The sequence below is a fragment of the Alosa alosa genome, chromosome 19 (genome assembly GCF_017589495.1).
Source record: "Alosa alosa isolate M-15738 ecotype Scorff River chromosome 19, AALO_Geno_1.1, whole genome shotgun sequence".
Classification (NCBI taxonomy): Eukaryota; Metazoa; Chordata; class Actinopteri; order Clupeiformes; family Clupeidae; genus Alosa; species Alosa alosa.
Genome location: NC_063207.1, coordinates 1,256,288 through 1,281,287, shown reverse-complemented (window position 1 = coordinate 1,281,287; position 25,000 = coordinate 1,256,288). Strand labels below are relative to the sequence as shown.

General features: G+C 44.0%; 1 protein-coding gene across 1 annotated transcript in view; it reads left to right on the top strand.

Annotated features, from left to right (window-relative positions):
• The window catches only part of esyt2a (extended synaptotagmin-like protein 2a), a 79,491-nt gene that overhangs the window by 34,816 nt on the left and 19,675 nt on the right, over positions 1 to 25,000 (top strand). The window contains 9 exon segments of the mRNA XM_048227334.1: positions 6,794 to 6,849; positions 15,187 to 15,233; positions 15,236 to 15,277; positions 15,280 to 15,300; positions 17,908 to 18,086; positions 18,565 to 18,647; positions 19,031 to 19,079; positions 19,234 to 19,323; positions 22,567 to 22,662. Of these exon segments, the coding sequence (XP_048083291.1) occupies positions 6,794 to 6,849; positions 15,187 to 15,233; positions 15,236 to 15,277; positions 15,280 to 15,300; positions 17,908 to 18,086; positions 18,565 to 18,647; positions 19,031 to 19,079; positions 19,234 to 19,323; positions 22,567 to 22,662 (663 nt within the window).

The following is a 25,000-nucleotide window of genomic DNA, read 5'->3' as shown; positions in this document are numbered from 1 at the left end:
ATCACACACACACACTCCTAGAGATTGGCATGGGTGTTATTTCAGTTAGCCTATTAGCTAATCACACACACACACTCCTAGAGATTGGCATGGGTGTTATTTGATTAACCTATTAGTTAGCCTATTATGCTAATCACACACACACACTCCTAGAGATTGGCATGGGTGTTATTTCAGTTAAATATTAGCTAATCACACACACACACTCCTAGAGATTGGCATGGGTGTTATTTCAGTTAGCCTATTAGCTAATCACACACACACACTCCTAGAGATTGGCATGGGTGTTATTCCAGTTAGCCTATTAGCTAATCACACACACACACTCCTAGAGATTGGCATGGGTGTTATTTCAGTTAGCCTATTAGCTAATCACACACAATTAACTCTAGAGATTGGCATGGGTGTTATTCCAGTTAGCCTATTAGCTAATCACACACACACACTCCTAGAGATTGGCATGGGTGTTATTTCCAGTTTAGCCTATTAGCTAATCACACACACACACTCCTAGAGATTGGCATGGGTGTTATTCCAGTTAGCCTATTAGCTAATCACACACACTCCTAGAGATTGGCATGGGTGTTATTTCAGTTAGCCTATTAGCTAATCACACACACACACTCCTAGAGATTGGCATGGGTGTTATTTCAGTTAGCCTATTAGCTAATCACACACACACACTCCTAGAGATTGGCATGGGTGTTATTCCAGTTAACCTATTATTAATAATCACACACCTCTCCTAGAGATTGGCATGGGTTATTCCAGTTAGCCTATTAGCTAATCACACACACACACTCTAGAGATTGGCATGGGTGTTATTCCAGTTAGCCTATTAGCTAATCACACACACACACTCCTAGAGATTGGCATGGCTGTTATTCCAGTTAGGGTGTTATTAGCTAATCTAATCACACACACACTCTCCTAGAGATTGGCATGGGTGTTATTTCAGTTAATACTATAGCTAATCACACACACACACTCCTAGAGATTGGCATGGGTGTTATTTCCAGTTAGCCTATTAGCTAATCACACACACACCTCCTAGAGATTGGCATGGGTGTTATTTGGTTAGCCTATTAGCTAATCACACACACACACTCCTAGAGATTGGCATGGGTGTTATTCCAGTTAGCCTATTAGCTAATCACACACACACACTCCTAGAGATTGGCATGGGTGTTATTTCAGTTAGCCTATTAGCTAATCACACACACACACTCCTAGAGATTGGCATGGGTGTTATTCCAGTTAGCCTATTAGCTAATCACACACACACACTCTAGAGATTGGCATGGGTGTTATTTCCAGTTAGCCTATTAGCTAATCACACACACACTCCTAGAGATTGGCATGGCTGTTATTCGGTTAGCCTATTAGCTAATCACACACACACACTCTAGAGATTGGCATGGCTGTTATTCCAGTTAGCCTATTAGCTAATCACACACACACACCCTAGAGATTGGCATGGCTGTTATTTCAGTTAGCCTATTAGCTAATCACACACACACACTCCTAGAGATTGGCATGGGTGTTATTCCAGTTAGCCTATTAGCTAATCACACACACACACTCCTAGAGATTGGCATGGGTGTTATTTCAGTTAGCCTATTAGCTAATCACACACACACACACTCCTAGAGATTGGCATGGCTGTTATTTCAGTTAGCCTATTAGCTAATCACACACACACACACTCTAGAGATTGGCATGGGTGTTTATTCCAGTTAGCCTATTAGCTAATCACACACACACACTCCTAGAGATTGGCATGGGTGTTATTTCAGTTAGCCTATTAGCTAATCACACACACACACTCCTAGAGATTGGCATGGCTGTTATTCCAGTTAGCCTATTAGCTAATCACACACACACACTCCTAGAGATTGGCATGGCTGTTATTCCAGTTAGCCTATTAGCTAATCACACACACACACACTCCTAGAGATTGGCATGGGTGTTATTCCAGTTAGCCTATTAGCTAATCACACACACACACTCCTAGAGATTGGCATGGGTGTTATTTCAGTTAGCCTATTAGCTAATCACACACACACACTCCTAGAGATTGGCATGGGTGTTATTCCAGTTAGCCTATTAGCTAATCACACACACACACTCCTAGAGATTGGCATGGGTGTTATTTCAGTTAGCCTATTAGCTAATCACACACACACACTCCTAGAGATTGGCATGGCTGTTATTCCAGTTAGCCTATTAGCTAATCACACACACACACACTCCTAGAGATTGGCATGGCTGTTATTCCAGTTAGCCTATTAGCTAATCACACACACACACTCCTAGAGATTGGCATGGGTGTTATTCCAGTTAGCCTATTAGCTAATCACACACACACACTCCTAGAGATTGGCATGGGTGTTATTCCAGTTAGCCTATTAGCTAATCACACACACACACTCCTAGAGATTGGCATGGCTGTTATTTCAGTTAGCCTATTAGCTAATCACACACACACACTCCTAGAGATTGGCATGGCTGTTATTCCAGTTAGCCTATTAGCTAATCACACACACACACTCCTAGAGATTGGCATGGCTGTTATTCCAGTTAGCCTATTAGCTAATCACACACACACACTCCTAGAGATTGGCATGGGTGTTATTCCAGTTAGCCTATTAGCTAATCACACACACACACTCCTAGAGATTGGCATGGCTGTTATTCCAGTTAGCCTATTAGCTGGTTTGATTTGCATTGAGCTCAATGATGAAAGTCGAGACCGGACCAATGGTCAAAATGTCGGTGTCCACCACTCTAGTCTCCTAAACGAACCAGAAAAGGGACTCAAAGTGTTAAGTACCGGAATTATCCTTTAATATCCCTACTGCTGACACTAACACCTCCACACACACACACACACACATAAAGACTCATGCACTTATAAATGTCTCAAGCAGTTAATTTCACAAGAGAGAAACACACATGCACAGAACGGACAACGTGATTTACAAACACACTTTATTTGCGCACACAAACACGAACAGCATCCAGCATGGTTGTAACAACAACTGTAAACTGCAACGCAAACGTAACAATATTAGTTAGGAGCCTTACTTTCAGGGTGGCCAACTGCAGGTTGAGGAAACACGGACATTTAGCAAAACATTTCATTTTAATGGACAATAGCAGAGAACACACGTTGTGGTTGGATGTTTACTTTCTGGTTTGTGGCCTGCGCAAAGACCCAACGGCAAGTCGAAAGGAACCTTTTAAGTTTGTTGAGTGTGACGTCATGGACGAGCAGAGGTCAAGTGTGCAGGACAAGAGGGGTGTTTGGGGTTTTCTGTAATTTATGCTTTGTATAGAACAAAAAAAATCCAGTGGAAACTAGATGGCAGAAGTGTGTAGGCCAATCGGCCCACCAGCTTTTTCTACTTTGTCACCTACAGATGTTTGACAGGTACGATATTTGGAAACACCATGTTATTTCCCATAGACATTTGACGACCGGAAGTTGGGTGGATACGGATGTTTCGGAGGCGGGACTTATTCCGGAGAGGTCTATTGTGTTATGGAGTAATTCCAGATGATTGCCTTGCGATGGAACCGTTCGTTTTATTGTATTGACTGTAGTCATGGATCTTGATATGGAGAATGGATATTTATATGATTGATTGATTGTTGAATTGTGCATTGCTTTATGCTGGAGAGTTAAATTCTCTGGTGGGAATATGGTTGAGGCAGAAGGAGGTAGAATGGTCTGAGGTGAGCAAGTGATTGCCCCTGCGTATAGGCCTAAAAACTTCTAGCGATTTGAAGCCTAAGTACCCTATAATTGAAAAGGGTTGTCAAAGTTCATTTTGATGTAGTTTTTGAGTTTTTCAGTGATTGATCTGAGATTATTGTTTGGAGTTTGTTTTTTTTTCCTTTTGTTTTTCCGATTTCTCCAGACTGGTACAAGCTCAGCTGCTAAAGTGGAAATAAAAACTTAAAAGCTATTTTTTGAGAAACATCACCACTGTCTCCTATTTCCATCACGGCAACGCCATCCCGATCACAAACACACACACTTAAAGACATGTCTCATGTCTAGCTGAGTCTCCAACACCCCCCCACACACACACACACACACACACACACACTCACACACACGTAAAGACATGTCTCATGTCTAGCTGAGTCTCCCAGTAACAGAAAACTCCCCTTCCTTTCAACATCTACATCCTCCATTCTCCCTCCCTCTCTCTCTTTGTCATTCTCTCTCTCTCTCTCTCTCAGTATGATGTGTGTGTGTGTGTGTGTGTGTAATTTGGGTGTGTCATGATTTCCGTTGTGTTTTCCGTCTGAGTAATAATCAGAGGAGAGTGACTCAGAAGGACACACGTCCACACACACACGCACACACACATGCACACACACACACACACACACATACACACAATCACTTTCTCTCTCTCTCTCTCTCTCCCTCTCTCTCAAATTCAAATTTAAATTCACTTTAATTAAAAACACTTTATTGGCATGACAAGGTCACTCTTATTATAGTGTCTTTGTCTCTCTCTCTCACTCACACACACACACACACACACACACACACACACACACACACACACACACACACACTCACACACACACACTGTCTCCCTCACACATGTGTGTGTGTGTTTGTGTCCGAGCTGCTCAGATCCTACACACGGAGGATGAGCAGGTCTAGAGCATGTCTGGTAGCCTAGGCTTTTAGCTGTGTTTGGTAGCGTTTGGTAGCCTAGGCTTTTAAACGTGTCTGGTAGCCTAGGCTTTTAGCCGTGTTTGGTAGCCAAGGATACGTCCTTTTAGGCAAGTCCTCCCACTCGGCGGCCATCTTGCAGCACACTTTGGGCAGTTATCAGGATGTGTCTCCTCATTAGCAGGTATCAGGATGTCTCTCCTCATTAGCAGGTATCAGGCAGGATGTGTCTGGACTTTGCATTTGTGGGCTACAAGAAAGGCCAAACAGTTGGCAATATATAGCTCCACACTAGCAGTTACAGGAAGCACATTTATTTGGAAAAGACCATGTTTCTTGTACCGGCCATGAATCTGTGAAAACTCATGAGAGAGAGAGAAAGAGGGTGTGTGTGTGTGTGTGTGTGTGTGTGTGTATGTGTGTGTGTGTGTGTGTGTGTGTGTGTGTGTGTGTGTGTGTGTGTGTGTGTGTGTGTGTGTATGTGTGTGTGTGTGTGTGTGTGTGTGTGTGGTGTGTGTGTGTGTGTATGTGTGTGTGTGTGTGTGTGTGTATGTGTGTGTGTGTGTGTGAATTGTGTGTGTGTGTGTATGTGTGTGTGTGTGTGTGTGTGTGTGTGTGTGTGTGTGTGTGTGTGTGTGTGTGTGTGTGTGTGTGTGTGTGTGTGTGTGTGTGTGTGTGTGTGTGTGTGTGTGTGTGTGTGTGTGTGTGTGTGAGAATGAGAGCAATATTTTCTTTCATCATGTTTGTCTGAGTCTCGTTTGGATTGTATCCGTGGCAACAGGAGAGTCCTGCTGTGTCCATTTAAGGGCATTTCTCTCAAAGCAGGGATCTGTGTGTGTGTGTGTGTGTGTGCTCCTACCCTAAGTTACAATATTGCCAAAGCATTACAAAGAAAAACATGGAATAATAAAAACAGGAGACAATAATAATAATAATAACTTTACTAATAAAAACAATAAGAATCTGATAATGTAATAACAGAGGGAAGACAAAGTTAATAGAGTAAACTTGTTAGTGGGGGAGAAAAAAAGAAGCTGATAAACAACAGTAGGGAAGACAAAGTAGGTTAATAGAATAGTAAAACTGATAAACAACAGTAGGGAAGACAACGTAGGTTAATAGAATAGTAAAACTGATAAACAACAGTAGGGAAGACAACGAGGGTTAATAGAATAGTAAAACTGATAAACAACAGTAGGGAAGACAAAGTAGGTTAATAGAATAGTAAAACTGATAAACAACAGTAGGGAAGACAACGTAGGTTAATAGAATAGTAAAACTGATAAACAACAGTAGGGAAGACAAAGTAGGTTAATAGAATAGTAAAACTGATAAACAACAGTAGGGAAGACAAAGTAGGTTAATAGAATAGTAAAACTGATAAACAACAGTAGGGATCACTGGCTTACACTTGCATTTCTTCTTTCGTGACAGGCTAGTACATATTTAGCTTACCCTCATTATTTTCATTTAAAGTTTCAGGTCGTATGTTACTTGCTTTTGTAAGGAAGGTTTTAAAAATTGACATTTTGTTAGGAAGGATAATTAATGGGAACTGACTGGGAAATTTGGTCTCATTGGCATTTATTCCAATCCGTGAATTAGTGAAACACACTCAGCACACAGTGAACACACAGGTGAGGTGAAGCACACACTAATCCCGGCGCAGTGAGCTGCCTGCAACAACAGCGGCGCTCGGGGAGCAGTGATGGATTAGGTGCCTTGCTCAAGGGCACTTCAGCCGTGCCTACAGGTCGGGGTTCGAACCGGCAACCCTCCGGTTACAAGTCTGAAGCGCTAACCAGTAGGCCACGGCTGCCCTGCCCTACTTCATCTGGGGCTATGATAACTAGGTCGTACCTCAGTGTCTTTCCTCTCTCTCTCTCTCTCTCTCTATACTCTCCCCCCCCCCCAAGATAGAGAGATTGGGACAGATGAAGGTTGGACTCTGTTGTTTCTCTACTAGTAAACGCTGCACATCCACAACTCACACAGCGCCCCATAATAATCAGAGTAGAGAGAGAGACTAACACACGCTAACGCACGCACACACGCACGCACGCACATTTTTCATTTTTTATCTTTCTCCTTCAGCTGCTGGACATCAACTGGACGGGGCTGACCAACATGTTGGACATTCCTGGTCTGAAGTAAGCGATCACTCTCACTCTCTGATACACATACACATACACACACACACACACACATATGCTCACACAAACACACATACACACACACACACATATGCTCACACAAACACACGCACACAAACACACTTACACATACACACAAACAGACTTACGCATACACACACAAACACACTTACGCATACACACACACACACACAAACACACACACACACACATATATGCATACACAGACAAACACACTTACATGCATGCACACACAAACACACACACACACATGCACACACGTGTAAGCATGTGAAGGGTTAAGATGTAAAAACAGTCAAGTCCATTTTTGATTAAATTACAGAAATATATTTATTAACTTAATATCAGTCAAACTGATAACTAAAAACTTAAATTGACATTAACATATTTTGAACATTAGTGAAGATGGACTGAACTTTTTTGCATCTTGCAACTCCTCATGTATTTTAACAAAGATGTAATTTCTCTCCCTCTCTCTCTCTCCTCTCTATCTCTCTCTCTCCTCTCTCTCTCTCTCCCTCTCTCTCTCTCCCTCTCTGTGATGTCAGGGTTTGCTTCTCTCCCATTGGTCAGTTAGGAGGGAGTCCTCTACCCTCTAGCCAATAGTTGACCTATATGTCAGTCAAGCCTTATGGTCCCATGGTTCTAGCACATACATACATACACCCACACACACACACACACACACACACACACACACACACACACACACACACACTTAAACACATGTAGTTACACAATCACACACTCACATACACACTCAAGTCACACCTACAACTTACAACACTCACAAGCAAACACACACACACACACACACACACACACACACACACACACACCTTTGAGTTACCTGCCTTGTCAGACAGGTTTTTAGGTCATCTGTGTGAATTTAACCTGGAGCCACACATGTCTGGGTAGTGGACACACACACACTCAGGCACACATGCACAGACACACACACACACACACACACACACTAGGGGTGTGAATCTCTCATGTAAAAGACGATACGATTCGCATCTAGATACATGGGCACGATTCGATACAAGAAAAGATACATGTTTATAAAAAACGATTCAGTACGATTTGATGCAATGCGATTCGATGCAATTCGATGCAGTTCAAGAATGGTAAGCATTCTGAAATATTTTTTATCATTTGCTCAAGGTGCACATTAATTTTATATTATCAATTATCATGGTCATGGTTGTCAATTAGGCAAAAAAAATGTGTGAATATGATTATCTAAACTGAGGTTTGTTTCATATACTGTATTGAAATGAAAAAATAATAGTCTACATTTCAGTCAAACACAGCAGCCAAATACAACATAAAAATACATTTTTATAGACTTTACAGATTTTATAGAGTTATATCTGATTGTTTTCATGGAGCTGTAGCCTTGCTGAGGTAAGACAATACCGAAATAAAAGTGCTTAAGAAACTCTTGGTCTTTTCTCATATAGCCTACCCTACAAGAATAAAATAGGCCTACAAATCAATGAACTCTCTGGGCTTATTTTGTTCCAACAGTAGACCTAATGCAGAAACCTATAATGCCACAAGTCTTAGTGAATATGAACAAAATCATTGGCTAATAATTTGTGCATCGTTTTAGCAGCAAGGGCCAAATTATTATTTAACATTAAGGAAATCCCTTCATCAAAGGTAAAGGCTACTCTACAGACTATCGTTGCTGTTTAGGAATGCTATAAGTGTTTAATTTCACAAGGCTGGATTTCAAAAACAAAAGCCGACCGAGTTGTCACATGCTTAAGTTGCTACATGCTTAAATTGCAGTAGATGTATGGGTAATGAGGTCATTTGACAACTTTGGGCAGTGAATGTAACCAAAAACGAACTGCAGTACCCACAATTCTGTACCACGTATAGTTTTAAAACCGGAAGTGGGATGAACCCGCTGCTTGGAACGTAATTGACAGTCTGAGCGAGCAGAAAAGGTTGTTAACCGATTCATAACAAGTAAATCGATATAACGACCGTTCATTTCAGTTTTTTTTCCGATACGGGCGATACTTTACGTATCGATGTAGCCAGATCTTACATCGCTAAAACGGATACCGATCACGTATCCGTAATGATCCAAGATGGCGGCGCGCGCGTACACGCAGCGACCTCTCTCTGTCCCAACCGTACGGTGTTTTGTTCGTTTAAAAGTGTTTGTCCGAAAGTTTTACGGGTTCGCCTTGTCTTACTACGCCGTACTACAAGTACAGCAGGCAGTTTTAATCGACATCTGCAAAAGCAAGTTTTGCAGCGCTCTGACTTTGCAACAGAGACGCTTAAAGGAACTCGGACTACCCGCCTGCAACAACACCGACTCGCCTGCTACTCCTCCCGAAAGAAAGCGCCGGAAGCGTGTGCGAGGAAGCAGAAGAGGGGCAAGCTGAGGCGTCCGGGCCAGGCTAGCGGCCAGCCCAACTCGCCCAGCCATACCATCCATTCTCCTGGCAAATGTACGATCACTGGACAACAAAATGGATCACATACGACTGCTGAGATCAACGAACCGCACAGTAAGTAACTGCTGTGTGCCTGTCTTCACTGAGACTTGGTTAAATGACAACATTCGACTCTGCTGTACAACTGGAGCAGCTAGCATGCTATCGAAAGCAGACAGGGCCATTGTAAAGGGAGGTAAATCACGAGGAGGAGGAATCTGTGTTTACATCCGTGACGAATGGTGCCGGGACACTGTAGTAGTATGCAAACACTGCTCACCACTGGCAGAGTTTATGATCATAAAGTGCCGACCTTTTTACCTGCCAAGGGAAATTACTGCGATTCTGCTAGTCGCAGTATACATCCCGCCTACCAACAACAACAGTGATAAGAACGCGGCTCTTAGTGAACTGTACCAGGCTGTCAGTGAACAACAGACGGCACACCCAGACGGTTTCACCATCTTCACTGGAGATTTTAACCATGCTGATCTAAAAACTGTACTTCCAAAGCTACACCAGCATGTTGATTTTCCAACAAGAGGAGATAACATCCTGGACCTGGCCTACACTACACACAAAGGAGCATACAAAGCCACCCCCCTCCCCCACATTGGACTTTCAGACCATATCACTGTTATGCTAATGCCCGCATACAGACAAAGGGTAAAAGCCAACAAACCGGGTTCGTAAGCAGGTAAAAGTGTGGCCTGAGGGAGCCTCCGATGCTCTTCAAGACTGCTTTGACACAACAGACTGGGAAATGTTCAAGCAGGCAGCCACTTACAACAACCGGACAGACATAGAGGAGTATACAGACACTGTAACCTCTTACATCACCAAGTGCATCGATGATGTGACCCACACAAAAGACATCATCACTGGCTAACTGGAAGCCATGGCTGACAGGGATGTCCTCAGGCTGCTGAGGGCCAGAGACAAAGCCTACAGAGCTGGGGATGAAGCTGGCATGAAAACAGCGAGAGCCAACCTGTCCCGTGGCATCAAGGAAGCAAAAAGGAATACACTCACAAGATAACCACCCACTTCAAAGACAGCAGGAACTCACAAAGCCTATGGCAGGGCATTCAGGCCCTCACGGGACTACAAGCCAGCCCACAGAGCTGTGAGAGCAACATCCCTCTGCTCAACAACCTGAACCGCTTCTTTGCTCGCTTTGAAGCACAAAACAGCACCTGCCCACAGAAGACCCATCCCCTCTACATGAGCAGCCCCTGTGCCTCTCTGCCGACAGCTGAAGAGGACACTTGCTGCTATCAACACCGTGAAGGCAACAGGTCCAGACAACATCCCAGGTCGTGGCGCTGAAGGACTGGGCGCAGGGGAGCTTAAGGATGTCTTCACAGACATCTTTAACACTTCCCTGAAGCAAGCCATCGTCCCATCATGTTTCAAAGCTGCCACCATCATACCTGTACCAAGAAAACTGCTCCATCCTGCTTCAATGACTACCGCCCTGTGGCACTGACACCCATCATCATGAAGTGCTTTGAGCGGCTTGTCATGTCACATATCAAAGCCATTCTCCCCCCACCCTGGACCCCTTCCAGTTTGCATACCGAGCCAAGCGGTCTACAGAGGATGCAATCTGCTCTGCCCTCCACCCAGCCCCTCACCCACCTGGAAAAAGAGACTCATATGTGAGATTGCTGTTTATAGACTTCAGTTCTGCATTCAACACCATAATACCACAACAACTCATCTGCAAACTTGACAAACTAGGACTCAGTACCTACCTCTGCAACTGGCTACTGGACTTCCTCTGTCAGAGGCCCCAAGTAGTAATGTGGTTGGCAACAATACCTCAAGCAGCATCACACTGAGCACAGGGGCCCCCCCAAGGCTGCGTGCTCAGTCCGGCTGCTCTTCACCCTGCTGGACGATGACTGCACTGCAACCTACAGCAACAATCACATAGTGAAATTTGCTGACGACACACCTTGGTGGGTCTCATCACCAAGGGCTTAATTTAGACTCAATACAGGTTGGAGGTCGACCATCTGACCACGGGTGCAGGGACAACAACCTCCTGCTGAACGCCAGCAAGACCAAAGAGATTGTTGTTGACTTCCTCGAGAGGTCACACCCAACACCTGCCACTGACCATCGACGGTGCTGTGGTGGAGAGAGCGAGCAGCACCAAATTCCTGGGGTGCACATCAGTGAAGACCTCTCCTGACCACCAACACTGCATCACTGGCTTAAGAGAGCTCAGCCTGTACTTCCTAAAAACTCAGGCGAGCAAGTGCTCCACCAGCCATCATGACCACATTCTACCGAGGCACCATTGAGAGCATCCTCTCCAGCTGTATCGCTGTGTGGGGCTGAAGCTGCACTGAATACAACAGGAAAGCCCTGCAGCATAGTGAACACAGCTGGAAGGATCATTGGTGCTTCACCCCCTCCCTGAAGGACATTTACACCACCCACCTCACCCAAGCCGTTACCAAAATTGTGAGTGATGCAAGTCACCCCTCGGCCACAATCTGTTTGATCTACTGCCCTCTGGGAAGAGGTACAGAAGCCTGCGCCCTCAAGACTACCAGACTCACTAACAGCTTCATACACCAAGCTGTAAGGATGCTGAACTCTCCCTCCCTCCTCCCCCTCCACCCTCAGCTACATAACATCCTGGACATTGGACCCACAATGGCCAGCCTGCACTACTCCACCTGCACACTTGAACACTTGCACACTTGTACACTTTACAACTTGGTGTTGTTGTCCTGAAAACACAACACTTCTGCTGCTCTTACATAACTTGCACCACTATGCCACTTTCTTTATTACTTAGGTCAAACAGTATTTTATAGTATTTTACAGTATTTGCACTAGTATTTTATTGACTGTCTATGCACAATTTCAACAAAATTTTGCTGCTCTTATTTTTTCATTATTATTATATGTGCCCTCTTATTTACTTATTTACTTACTTTTTTGTTTACTTGAATGTTATGTTTGTCTGTGGACTTAAAATTGGTCAAATATGTCTTGTCTTCACCGTGGGATAGTGAGAAACGTAATTTCGATCTCTTTGTATGTCTGGAACATGTGAAGAAATTGACAATAAAGCTGACTTTGACTTTTTTGACTTTGAAGTATCGGTTTAATCTTTACACCCCTAACACACACACAGGCACACACACACAGGCCCACACACACACACACACAGGCACATTCATACACAGACACACACACAGGCACACACACATACATACATAGACACACACACACACACACACACACACACACAGGCACATACACACACACACACAGGCACACACACTGGCACACACACTGGGAGTTCCAGAGTTTGGGGGCCAAGGCACTGAAGGACCTGCCACCCAGGGTGAAGAGTCTGGTGGCTGCAGAGTTTTGAATGTGTTGTAGTCTGTGAAGGGTTTTAGTGGGGAGACCAAGGAAAAGTGAGTTGCAGTAATCTAGACGGAGTGGACCAAAGTCTGCATCACTAGCAGAGAGGAAGGGTCGGAGGCGTGCAGTGTTACGGAGGTGAAAGAAGGCACACACACACACACACACACACACACACACACACACACACACACACACAGGCAATGTTACGGAGGTGAAAGAAGGCACACACACACACACACACACACACACACACACACACACACAGGCAATGTTGCGGAGGTGAAAGAAGGCAGTCTTAGTGAGTGATTTGATATGAGGATCAAAGCTGAGGGTGGAGTCAAGTTGAATGCCAAGGGTTTTAACAACAGAGGTGGAGTGGACATACACACATGCGCACACACACACACACATGCACACACACACATGCGCACACACACATGCACACACACACATGCACACACATACACATGCACACACATGCACACAGACCCATCCACACACACACATGCACACACATGCACGCACACACATGCACAAACAAAAACACAATGAGTAATGGGCTTTACTTTACAGAAAGAAATCTCTCCCTCTAACACACACACATACACACACACACACACACACTCACACACACACACACACACACACACACACACACTGACACACTCACTCCATAAAATGGGTTGCTGGGAGATCTCATCTACACACCCTGCTTTCAGTGCTTCTTTAGCCTTTTACTGACACCTAGTGGGCAACGTTCAAAATACACACACACACACACACACACACACACACAGCCTTTTACTGACACCTAGTGGGCAAAGTTCAAAATACACACACACACACACACACACATGCCTTCTGGCTTGTGTTGTGAAACATTACATGCTGTTCATTCAGCATCAGAGAGAGAGCACACACACACACACACACACACACACACAGCATCAGAATACATCACTTAAAGGTGCCATGTGTAAGAATTGAGGTAAAAATATCCGAAAAAATGAGCTACACGCATCAAAAGAATGAGAAGAAATAAGGGCGATGAGCTGAAGGGCGATCGGGCTGTGGCTAGTAATTTAGCATGCTAATACCTCAATTCTTACACATGGCACCTTTAATGCATTGGGTATGGTGGGCACATCATTATGAATTATGATTTATTAAACATGATCATCATTATGATTTACTTAAGCATGATCATCATGATAACGTGAATTAAAGGTTAATTACTCAGTAATTAACAGTAACTCAGAGTTCATCATGTCTGTGGCTAAAGTGTGAACAATGACATGTGTTCAGAGAACTGCAAAGTTGTGTTCAAATCAGAATTTTTAGCTGATGTGTTGTTCATGCATGGAGGTCATGAATGAGAGACTATGAACTTATGTCAATTCCTGATGATTCATAAGATATAAAGCAATGAAGTAATGCATAAATTATCATGAATTTTAATGATTATCCATGTACCCTTACCGCACGCACACACACGCACTTTAGTCGTACCCTTACCGTACAGTTATTTTTTAGCTAAATTTTGATGGGTGTTGACATTTATGTAAAGTTTTATATATTGACATTCATTTAAAGGTTTATATATTGCATAGAATGCTGTTCGAGGATTGTCTCCTAGTGTCTGACTGTATGCCTGTGCTAAAGTTGCCTGAGGCGTTTATAACTCGTCCTAAATATGTGTTATTAATTGCCTGAGGCGTTTATAACTAGTCCTAAATATGTGTCATTAATTGTAGGTTCTAGGATATCAGGGCCTTATTTGAATTGAAACCTACTTTTGGTTGATAGTGCTTTGTTTTGGAATATCATTATTTTTGTCTTACCTAAATTTACTTTTAAAGACCAGCTATGGCAAAATAGATACATTGTCTTAAACCTAGACAGATAGATTCTGTCTTCAATCTTCTTCTGTAGGTGATAAGATGATCATCTGCATACGGTACCTCTGTCATATAAATTTAAGTATAGAGTATAAGGATATATACTCTTTTGATCATGAGAGGAAAATTTGGTCTCTGCATTTAAACCAGGTGCTGTAGAATTCTCTAACATTGTGGCTAGTTTGTTGATATACGTAGATATTGAATAATGTGGGGCTAGCTGGTTAATGTAGATATTGTAGATATTGAATAATGTGGGGCTAGCTGGTTAATGTAGATATTGTAGATATTGAATAATGTGATGATGTAAAGATGCTGCAGTCCTGCCTAATCCTTGGCTTTGCCTGAGACATGCTGTTTGTTTTATTTCTATTTAATACTGTTCTTGAAGCTTTTTATGCGTTAATTTTATTAAGTTTTGCCTCAATCACAATTTCTAAAATCCTCTCTCCCTCCCTCTCCTTCTCCTTCCCTCCCTCTCTCCCTCCCTCTCTCTCTCTCTCTCTCCCTCCTTCTCCCTCCCTCCCTCCCTCACTCTCTCTCCCTCTCTTCTCTAGTGATCTGTGTGATAACATTATTCAGGACATCATCTACAGCTACCTGGTTCACCCAACAAGTCAACATCCACTCTAGTGGGAGAAGGCACTGTAAAACTCGCTTCCCAATGCCCAAATTGCACACACACACGTGTGTGTGTGTACATGTATGTCTACATACACCACACACACACCGCCACGCCACGTACACACACACACACCTTTGCGTACACCACACCGCATGTTACACGGTAACAATATGTAACGTAATGTCATGTGTAATGCGTGCGTGTGTGTGTGCGTGTGTGGCGCGTATGTGTGTGTGCATGTGCGTGTGTGTAATAGCCATGTGTGTAATAAATGCGTGTGTATGTATGCGTGCAAGTATGTGTAATGTGCGTGTGTGTGTAATGTGCGTGTGTGTAATGTGTGTGTGTGTGTGTCGTGTGTGTGTGTGTGTAATGTGCGTGTGTGTGTGTGTAATATGCGTGTGTGTGTAATGTGTATATGTGTGTAATATGTATGTGTGTGTATGTATGTGTATACGTGCGTATGTGTAATATGCAAAGTGTGTGTGTGTGTGTGTAATGTGCGTGCGTGCGTGTGTGTGTGTGTGTGTGTAATGTATGTGTGTAATGTGTGTGTGTAATGTGTGTGTGTGTGTGTGTGTGTGTGTGTGTAATATGCGTCACGTGTATTATGTGTGTGTGTATGTGTGTATATATATGCGTGCGTGTGTGTATAATATATATATAATATGTATATATAATATGCGTGCGTGTGTGTGTATGTGTGTGTATGTGTGTGTATGTGTAATAATAAATAAATGTGTGTATATAATATGTGTGTAATATGTGTGTGTGTGTAATATACATGTTTGTGTAATATGTGTCTATGTGTGTGTGTGTATATATAAATGCGTGTGTGTGCATGTGCAGTGTGTGTGTGTGTGTGTGTATAATGGCCATAAATGCGTGTGTGTATGTAATATAATCGTGTATGTGTAATATGCAGTATGTGTGTGTGTGTGTATAATATGCATAAATGCGTGTGTGTGTGTAGTGTGTGTGTGTGTGTGTGTGTGTGTGTAATATGCGTGCGTGTGTGTGTAATGTGCGAGTGTGTGTGTGTGTGTGTAATGTGTGTGTGTGTATGATAATACGTGTGTATAATGTGTGTATTATGTAATGTCGTGTATTATATTAATAAATAAATATAATGTATATTAATAATATTAATATAATGTATTATATATAATAATAAATGCGTGTGTATAATAATAATAAATTAATATGTATAATAATAATTATTATTAATATAATAATATTATGTGTGTGTGTGTGTGTATTATTATAATAATAAATTAATATTAATATAATGTGTGTATAATGCGTGTGTGTGTGTGTGTATATATAGTAATAAATGCGTGTGTGTATAATATGCAGTGTGTGTATAATATGCGAAGTGTGTGTGTGTGTGTGTATAATGTACATCGTGCGTGTGTGTGTGTGTAATATGCGTGCGTGTGTGTGTAATGTGTGTGTGTGTGTGTGTGTGTGCATAAATGCGTGTGTGTATGATGTATGTGTGTGTGTGTATGAGTCGTGTGTGTATGTAATATGCGTCGTGTGTGTGTGTGTGTGTGTGTGTGTGTGTGTGTGTAATGTGCGTGTGTAATGTCGTGTGTGTAATGTGTGTGTGTGTGTGCGTGCGTGTGTAATGTGTATGTGTGTGTGTAATGTGTGTGTGTGTGTGCGTGCGTGTGTGTGTGTGTGTGTGTGTGTGTGTGTGTAATGTGCGTGCGTGTGTGTATGTGTGTGTGTAATGTGTGTGTGTAATGTGCGTGTTTGTGTAATGTGTGTGTCTATGTGTGTGTGTGTGTGTAATATGCGTGCGTGTGTGTAATGTCACGGTATGTGTGTGTGTATGTGTGCATACGTGCGTGTGTGTGTATGCGTGTATGTAATATGCAGTGTGTGTGTGTGTGTGTGTAATGTGCATGCGTGCGTGTGTGTGTAGTGTGTGTGTGTGTGTGTGTGTGTGTGTGTAATGTGCGTGCGTGCGTGTGTGTGTGTGTGTGTGTGTGTGTAATGTGTGTGTGTGTAATGTGCGTGTGTGTAATGTGTGCGTGTGTGTGTAATGTGCGTGTGTGTGTAATGTGCGTGCGTGTGTAATGTGTGTGTGTGTGTAATGTGTGTGTGTAATGTGCGTGCGTGTGTGTGTAATGGTGTGTGTGTAATGTCGTGTGTGTGTGTGTATGTGTGTGTGTGTGTGTGTAATGTGCGTGCGTGTGTGTGTGTAATGTGTGTGTGTGCGTGTGTGTGTGTGTGTGTGTGTAATATGCGTGCGTGTGTGTGTAATGTGCGAGTGTGTGTGTGTAATGTGCGAGTGTGTGTGTGTGTAATGTGCATGCGTGTGTGTGTGTGTATAATGTGTGTGTGTGTGTGTGTGTATAATAAATGCGTGTGTGTATAATATATTAATATAATATGTGTGTAATATTATAATGTATGTGTGTGTATATAATATGCGTGTGTGTGTGTGTGTGTGTGTAATGTGCAGTGTGTGTGTGTAATGTGCGAGTGTGTGTGTGTAATGTCGTGTGTGTGTGTGTGTGTAATGTGTGTGTGTGTGTGTAATGTGCGTGCGTGTGTGTGTAATGTGTGTGTGTAATGTGTGTGTGTGTGTAATGTGTGTGCGTGTGTGTGTGTGTGTGTGTGTGGTGTGTGTGTGTGTGTGTGCAGGGTGTGCTGCGAGTGCACTTCCTGGAGGCGCAGGACCTGGTGGGGAAGGACAAGTTCCTGGGGGGGCTGATCAAGGGCAAGTCCGACCCCTACGGGGTCATCCAGGTGGCCAATCAGCTGTTCCAGAGCCGCGTCATCAAGGAGAACGTCAACCCGCGCTGGAACGAGGTCTATGAGGTGGGCGGCCGGCGCCGTGTGTGTGTTTATCTGTGTGTGTGTGTGTGTGTGTGTGTGTGTGTCTGTCTGGTGTTGTTGAATGGGTGTTTATCTGTGTGTGTGTGTGTGTGTGTTGTTGAATAAAATTATTTATCTGTATGTGTGTGTGTCTGTCTGTCTGGTGTTGTTGAATGGGTGTTTATCTGTGTGTGTGTGTGTGTTGTGTGTGTGTGTGTCTGTTGTTGTTGAATGGGTGTTTATCTGTGTGTTTGTGTGTGTGTGTGTGTGTGTGTGTCTGTTGTTGTTGAATGGGTGTTTATCTGTGTGTGTGTGTCTGGTGTTGTTGAATGGGTGTTTATCTGTGTGTGTATGTATGTGTGTGTGTGTGTGTGTGTCTGTTGTTGAATGGGTGTTTATCTGTGTGTGTGTGTGTGTGTGTGTGTGTGTGTGTGTGTCTGTTGTTGTTGAATGGGTGTTTATCTGTGTGTGTGTGTGACAGGCATTGGTGTATGATCACCCTGGGCAGAGTCTTGATATTGAGCTGTTTGACGAGGACACCGATAAAGATGACTTTCTTGGCAGGTACACAAACATACTCACATCTCTCTCTCTCACACACACACACACACACACACACACACACATGCATACAGACTCACACAAACACACACATACTCACTCACACACACATACTCACTCACACTCACAAACAAACATACACATACACATGTACAGACTCACACATACACACACACACACATGTACAGACTCTCACACACACACACACACACAAATGTACAGACTCACACACACACACACACATACACACACACACACACACACACACACACAAATGTACAGACTCACACTCACACACACACACACACACACACACACACACACACATGTACAGACTCACACACACACACACATGTTTAGAATCATGCACTGTGGCTCTCTTGCAGTCTGACAATTGATGTGGCGGAGCTGGAGAAACAGCAGAGAGTGGATGAGGTAGGGAACAATGATTACTGTGTGTGTGTGTGTGTGTGTGTGTGCGCGTGTGTTTTTGTACAGTGTGTGATCCAAGTTCATGCTTGAGCATGTTAGCTAATGAGATTTGTGTGTGTGTGTGTGTGTGTGTTTGTGTGTGTGTGTGTGTGAACAGTGGTTTCAATTGGAAGAAGTGGCTTCAGGGAAGCTACATCTGAAGCTGGAGTGGCTTTCTCTGTTACCTGCACCAGACAAGCTTGACCAGGTAAGTGTGTGTGTGTTGGGGGGGGTGCAATAACAGCACTGTAACTGTCATCCCATTCTTTTCTGACCATACTGACAGGAGCTAACGTTCGTTAACGCAATGGTTTGCTGATGGAAGATATATATGAAAGATACCTGTCTTAGATGCATCCTAAACACTGGGCAGGAGTGTGTGTGTGTCTTCGTCTTCGTCTTCGATGCATCATAAGAAACTGGGCAGGAGTGTGTGTGTGTGTGGGCAGGGACTGCTGCTAAATAAGTTTTTCCGCTCACAGTCCCTGTCAGTGCTTTGTAAAATGTTGCATTAAGACCACAAGTCTACACAACATGTGAGCATCTGAGCTAACGTTCATTCCCAAACACCCACTAGAATACTCCCTAGTTTCAGTCTTCAGTTTCTTGCATTTCAACAAAGGTGTTTCAAGTAAGGAAGAGCATGATTTAGGCTTCACAGGCTAAAAGTAAAGTAGCTGATCATATTTGTAAAATAAAGGGGGAGTCATTAAGTAGCCTATAAACTGCATAAAGGGGGAGTCATTAAGTAGCCTATAAACTGCTCGCAGAACAAACTTACTATTCCTTCTATTCTATACACTCTTTTAGATGTTTACATTAGATTCAGCTGTATTGTCATTGTGCAGAGTACAAGTACAAAGCCAACGAAATGCAGTTTGCGTCCAGAAGTGCAAAAAAGCAGACAAGTGCAATGTGATATACAAAGTATAGGCAGGTGGTGCATAGACAGGACAAGAAATATAGTGCAGTGTAGACAGTAGTATGCAGTTGGTTTACAGAAGGTGGTTTAGAGTAATATAAATTAGATATCATTAGATAATTAGATAGATTTATTTCCTAAACAAAACTAATTACTCTATATGAAGAGCCTTTCATTAGGAATCTCGATAGTTAGGCCTATACAAATACATAATGCCCCATCTTGATTAGAACCTTGTTATGGGAGAACATTTTTACATTGTGTTCGTTAAAAAATGACTATCGGCCGATATATCGGTTATCAGTTTTTGAAAAACTCAAACATCAAATCGGTATCGGCCCTCAAAATCAAAGTCAAAGTCAAAGTCAAAGTCAGCTTTATTGTCAATTTCTTCACATGTTCCAGACATACAAAGAGATCGAATTACGTTTCTCACTATCCCACGTTGAAGACAAGACATATTTTACCAATTTTAAGTCCACAGACAAACATAACATTCAAGTAAAACAAAAAGTAAGTAAATAAGTAAATAAGAGGGCACATATAATAATGAAAAAATAAGGTAAATAAAATTTTGTTGAAATTGTTGCATAGACAGTCAATAAAAACTAGTGCAAAGTCAGGCTAATAAGAGGCTTGGGTTTCTGTTTTGACCTGAGTAATGAAAGAAAGTGGCATAGTGGTGCAAGCCATGTAAGAGCAGCAGAAGTGTTGTGTTTTCAGGACAACAACACCAAGTTGTAAAAGTGTACAAGTGTGCAAGTGTTCAAGTGTGCAAGTGGAGTGGTGCAGGCGCCATTGTGGGTCCGTCCAATGTCCAGGATGTTATGTAGCTGAGGGTGGAGGGGAGAGGGAGGAGAGAGTTCAGCATCCCTTACAGCTTGGTGTATGAAGCTGTTGGTGAGTCTGGTAGTGCGGGAGCCGCCAGCTTCTGTACCCACCTCTTCCAGAGAGGGCAGTAGATCAAACAGATTGTGGCCGGGGTGACTTGCATCACTCACAATTTGGTCGCCTTGGCGGGTGAGGTGGGTGGTGTAAAATGTCCTTCAGGGAGGGGAGAGTGAAGCACCACGATCCTTCCAGCTGTATGTTCGCACTGGCGCGCCGCAGAGGGCTTTCCTGTTGTATTCAGTGCAGCTTCACTTCCACACAGCGATACAGCTGGAGGATGCTCTCAATGGTGCCTACCGGTAGAATGTGGTCATGATGGCTGGTGGAGCACTTGCTTTCGCCTGAGTTTCAAGAGGGGAAGTACAGGCGGCGCTGAGCTCTCTTAAGTGATGCAGTGTTGGTGGTCAGGAGAGGTCTCGTGATGTGCACCCCAGGAATTTGGTGCTGCTCGCCTTCCACCACAGCAATCGTCGATGGTCAGTGGCAGGTGTTGGGTGACCTCTCCGGAAGTCAACAACAATCTCTTTGGTCTTGCTGGCGTTCAGCAGGAGGTTGTTGTCCCTGCACCACGTGGTCAGATGGTCGACCTCAACCTGTATTGAGAGTCTCGTGCTCTTGGTGATGAGACCCACCCAGAGTTTGTCGTCAGCAAATTCACTATGTGATTGTTGCTGTAGGTTGCAAGATGCAGTCATCGTCAGGGTGAAGAGCAGCGGACTGAGCACTTGACCCAGGGGGCCCCCTGTGCTCAGTGTGTGATGCTGCTTGAGGTATTGTTGCCAACACGTGCCGCTTGGGGCCTCTGACAGAGGAAGTCCAGTAGCCAGTTGCAGAGAGGTAGGTACTGAGTCCCAGTTTGTCGAGTTTGGTAGATGAGTTGTTGTGGTATTATGGTGTTGAATGCAGAACTGAAGTCTATAAACAGCAATCTCACATATGAGTCTCTTTTTCCCAGGTGGGTGAGGGCTGGGTGGAGGGCAGAGCAGATTGCATCCTCTGTAGACCGCTTGGCTCATTGTATGCCAAACTGGAAGGGTCAGGGTGGGGGAGAATGGCTTTGATATGTGACGACAAACCGCTCAAAGCACTTCATGATGATGGGTGTCAGTGCCACAGGGCGGTAGTCATTGAAGCAGGATGGAGCAGTTTTCTTCCGGCACAGGTATGATGGTGGCAGCTTTGAAACATGATGGGACGATGGCTTGCTTCAGGGAAGTGTTAAAGATGACCAAAAATCCCATATTGGTCAGGCTCTACAGGAGATGGAGACAAATTGACATGCAGCATTACATGCACATGCCACCACGCGCACGCACACACTCACACACACACACACACACACACACACACACACAAACACGCACACACTCACACACACACAAACACGCACACTTACACGCACGCACGCACACACACACACACACACACATACAATTTAAATTGTGTGGGATAGAGACAAAGTGACAAGGTGATGTATTTCTGCAGAGTGAACGGCTTATTTTGTACCGCTATGTGGTACATCTGGTTTAATGAGTGTGTGTGTGTGTGCATGTGTGTCTTTCATGTAAATTAGACATAATCTTTTGCGTGTGTGTGTGCGCGTGCGTGTGTGTTTGTGTGTGTGTGTGTGTTGTTCAGGTTCTCAGCGGTATAAAAGCGGAGAAGGGTCAGGCTGATGATGGACTCTCATCTGCTCTGCTGTTAGTGCACCTGGACTCAGCAAAACACCTGCCGGTAAGCACACACACACACACACACACACACACACACACACACAGATCTGATCGTACTTCTCTCACATCTCTTCCTCTGCTTTTCATTTCTTGGGCTTGCTTGACACACACACACACACACACACACACACACACACACACACACACACAGGCACTCACACACACACAGCTGAGCTGCTAATTCTCTGACGTGACTCTTGAGCTCTCCTCGTCCTCTCCTGTCCCCTTTCTCTTCCTGCTTTGTCCTTCCTGGTCCCGCCCCCTCTGTGGCGCTGCTCTCTCTGGTTGGCTGCGGGCCCCGTCCATCCTGGATACTGCCCTGTGATTGGCTGAGCAGGGTGTGTTTGAGGGCACAGTGGGTGTGGGCTGCCTGAAGGAGAGACGATCGGCAGGTCTGGTGTTCTGTGAGAATACATCCTCTCTGTACCGCAGCCTATTTGTGAGTCCCACCCACCCACACACACACACACACACACACACACACACACACACTCTCCCACACACACACACACACACACTCTCCACACACACACATACACACACTCTCTACACACACACACACACACACACACACACACGCATGTGGAGGCATGTTGAACCAGTGTAGGCGGTGGTGCTTCAGCAGATGACCCGCCTCCTCCCTGATATCTGATTGGCTGAGGGAGCCAGCAGGGGTGTGGCCTGGCCATGTGTAGGAAGTGCTGCCCACGGATTGCTTTTCCTTTTTTATTCTCTCACTCATTTACTCGTTTACTCATCCTCTTCATCCATTCTCTTCATCCCTCTCTTATTCCCTCTCTTTTACTCGTTTACTCATCCTCTTCATCCCTCTCTTATTCCCTCTCTTTCACTCGTTTACTCATCCTCTTCATCCCTCTCTTATTCCCTCTCTTATTCCCTCTCTTTCACTCATTTACTCATCCTCTTCATCCCTCTCTTATTCCCTCTCTTTCACTCGTTTACTCATCCTCTTCATCCATTCTCTTATTCCCTCTCTTATTCCCTCTCTTTCACTCATTTACTCATCCTCTTCATCCCTCTCTTTATTCCCTCTCTTTCCTTTCGTTTTACTCATCCTCTTCATCCCTCTCTTATTCTCTCTCTTATTCCCTCTCTTTCACTCGTTTACTCATCCTCTTCATCCATTCTCTTATTCCCTCTCTTATTCCCTCTCTTTCACTCATTTACTCATCCTCTTCATCCCTCTCTTATTCCCTCTCTTATTCCCTCTCTTTCACTCATTTACTCATCCTCTTCATCCCTCTCTTATTCCCTCTCTTATTCCCTCTCTTTCACTCATTTACTCATCCTCTTCATCCCTCTCTTATTCCCTCTCTTATTCCCTCTCTTTCACTCGTTTACTCATCCTCTTCATCCATTCTCTTATTCCCTCTCTTTCACTCGTTTTCAATCATTCTCTTATTCCCTCTCTCACTCATTTTCTCATCCTCTTTATCATTCCTTGTCTCTCTTTCTCTCGTTCTCGCACTACAGTCCTTCATTTGGTTGCTGTCTGGGAAATGACACGTATGTCCAAAAGCTTTTCAGGAAATGACACGTATGTCCAAAAGCTTTTCAGGAAATGACACGTATGTCCAAACGTGTTTTCATTCGCTTGCTTGTGTCATAGTGTTATTCCCATTTCACCAAAATTATGTTTAAATGGACTTTAAATGGACTTCATCAATCATTGTTTAGAATGGCCACGCCACATTACATTCTTGCTAGCCTAGCCTATGTATGCACTCAAATCTGCCTGATGTTGAATACATCTTGTCGAAATGTCTTGTTATAAAAGATGTAATTAGCTTACAATTACTTTCTGAACTGCATTTCATCCTACCTTAGCCTAGTTTAGTGTCCCTGCACTTATCTCCACTCCCACGTCCCTGCCTGCTAACCAGGCTACTCTCACGTTAGCATGCCTGCTAACCAGGCTACTCTCACGTTAGCCTGCCTGCTAACCAGGCTATTCTCACGTTAGCCTGCGTGCTAACCAGGCTATTCTCACGTTAGCCTGCCTGCTAACCAGGCTACTCTCACGTTAGCCTGCGTGCTAACCAGGCTACTCTCACATTAGCCTGCGTGGGCGTGCTGACCAGGCTACTCTCACATTAGCCTGCGTGGGCGTGCTAACCAGGCTACTCTCACATTAGCCTGCGTGGGCGTGCTAACCACGCTACTCCCCCGTTAGCCTGCGTGGGCGTGTTAACCAGGCTACTCTCACGTTAGCCTGCGTGCTAACCAGGCTACTCTCACGTTAGCCTGCGTGGGCGTGCTAACCAGGCTACTCCCCGTTAGCCTGCGTGCTAACCAGGCTACTCTCACATTAGCCTGCG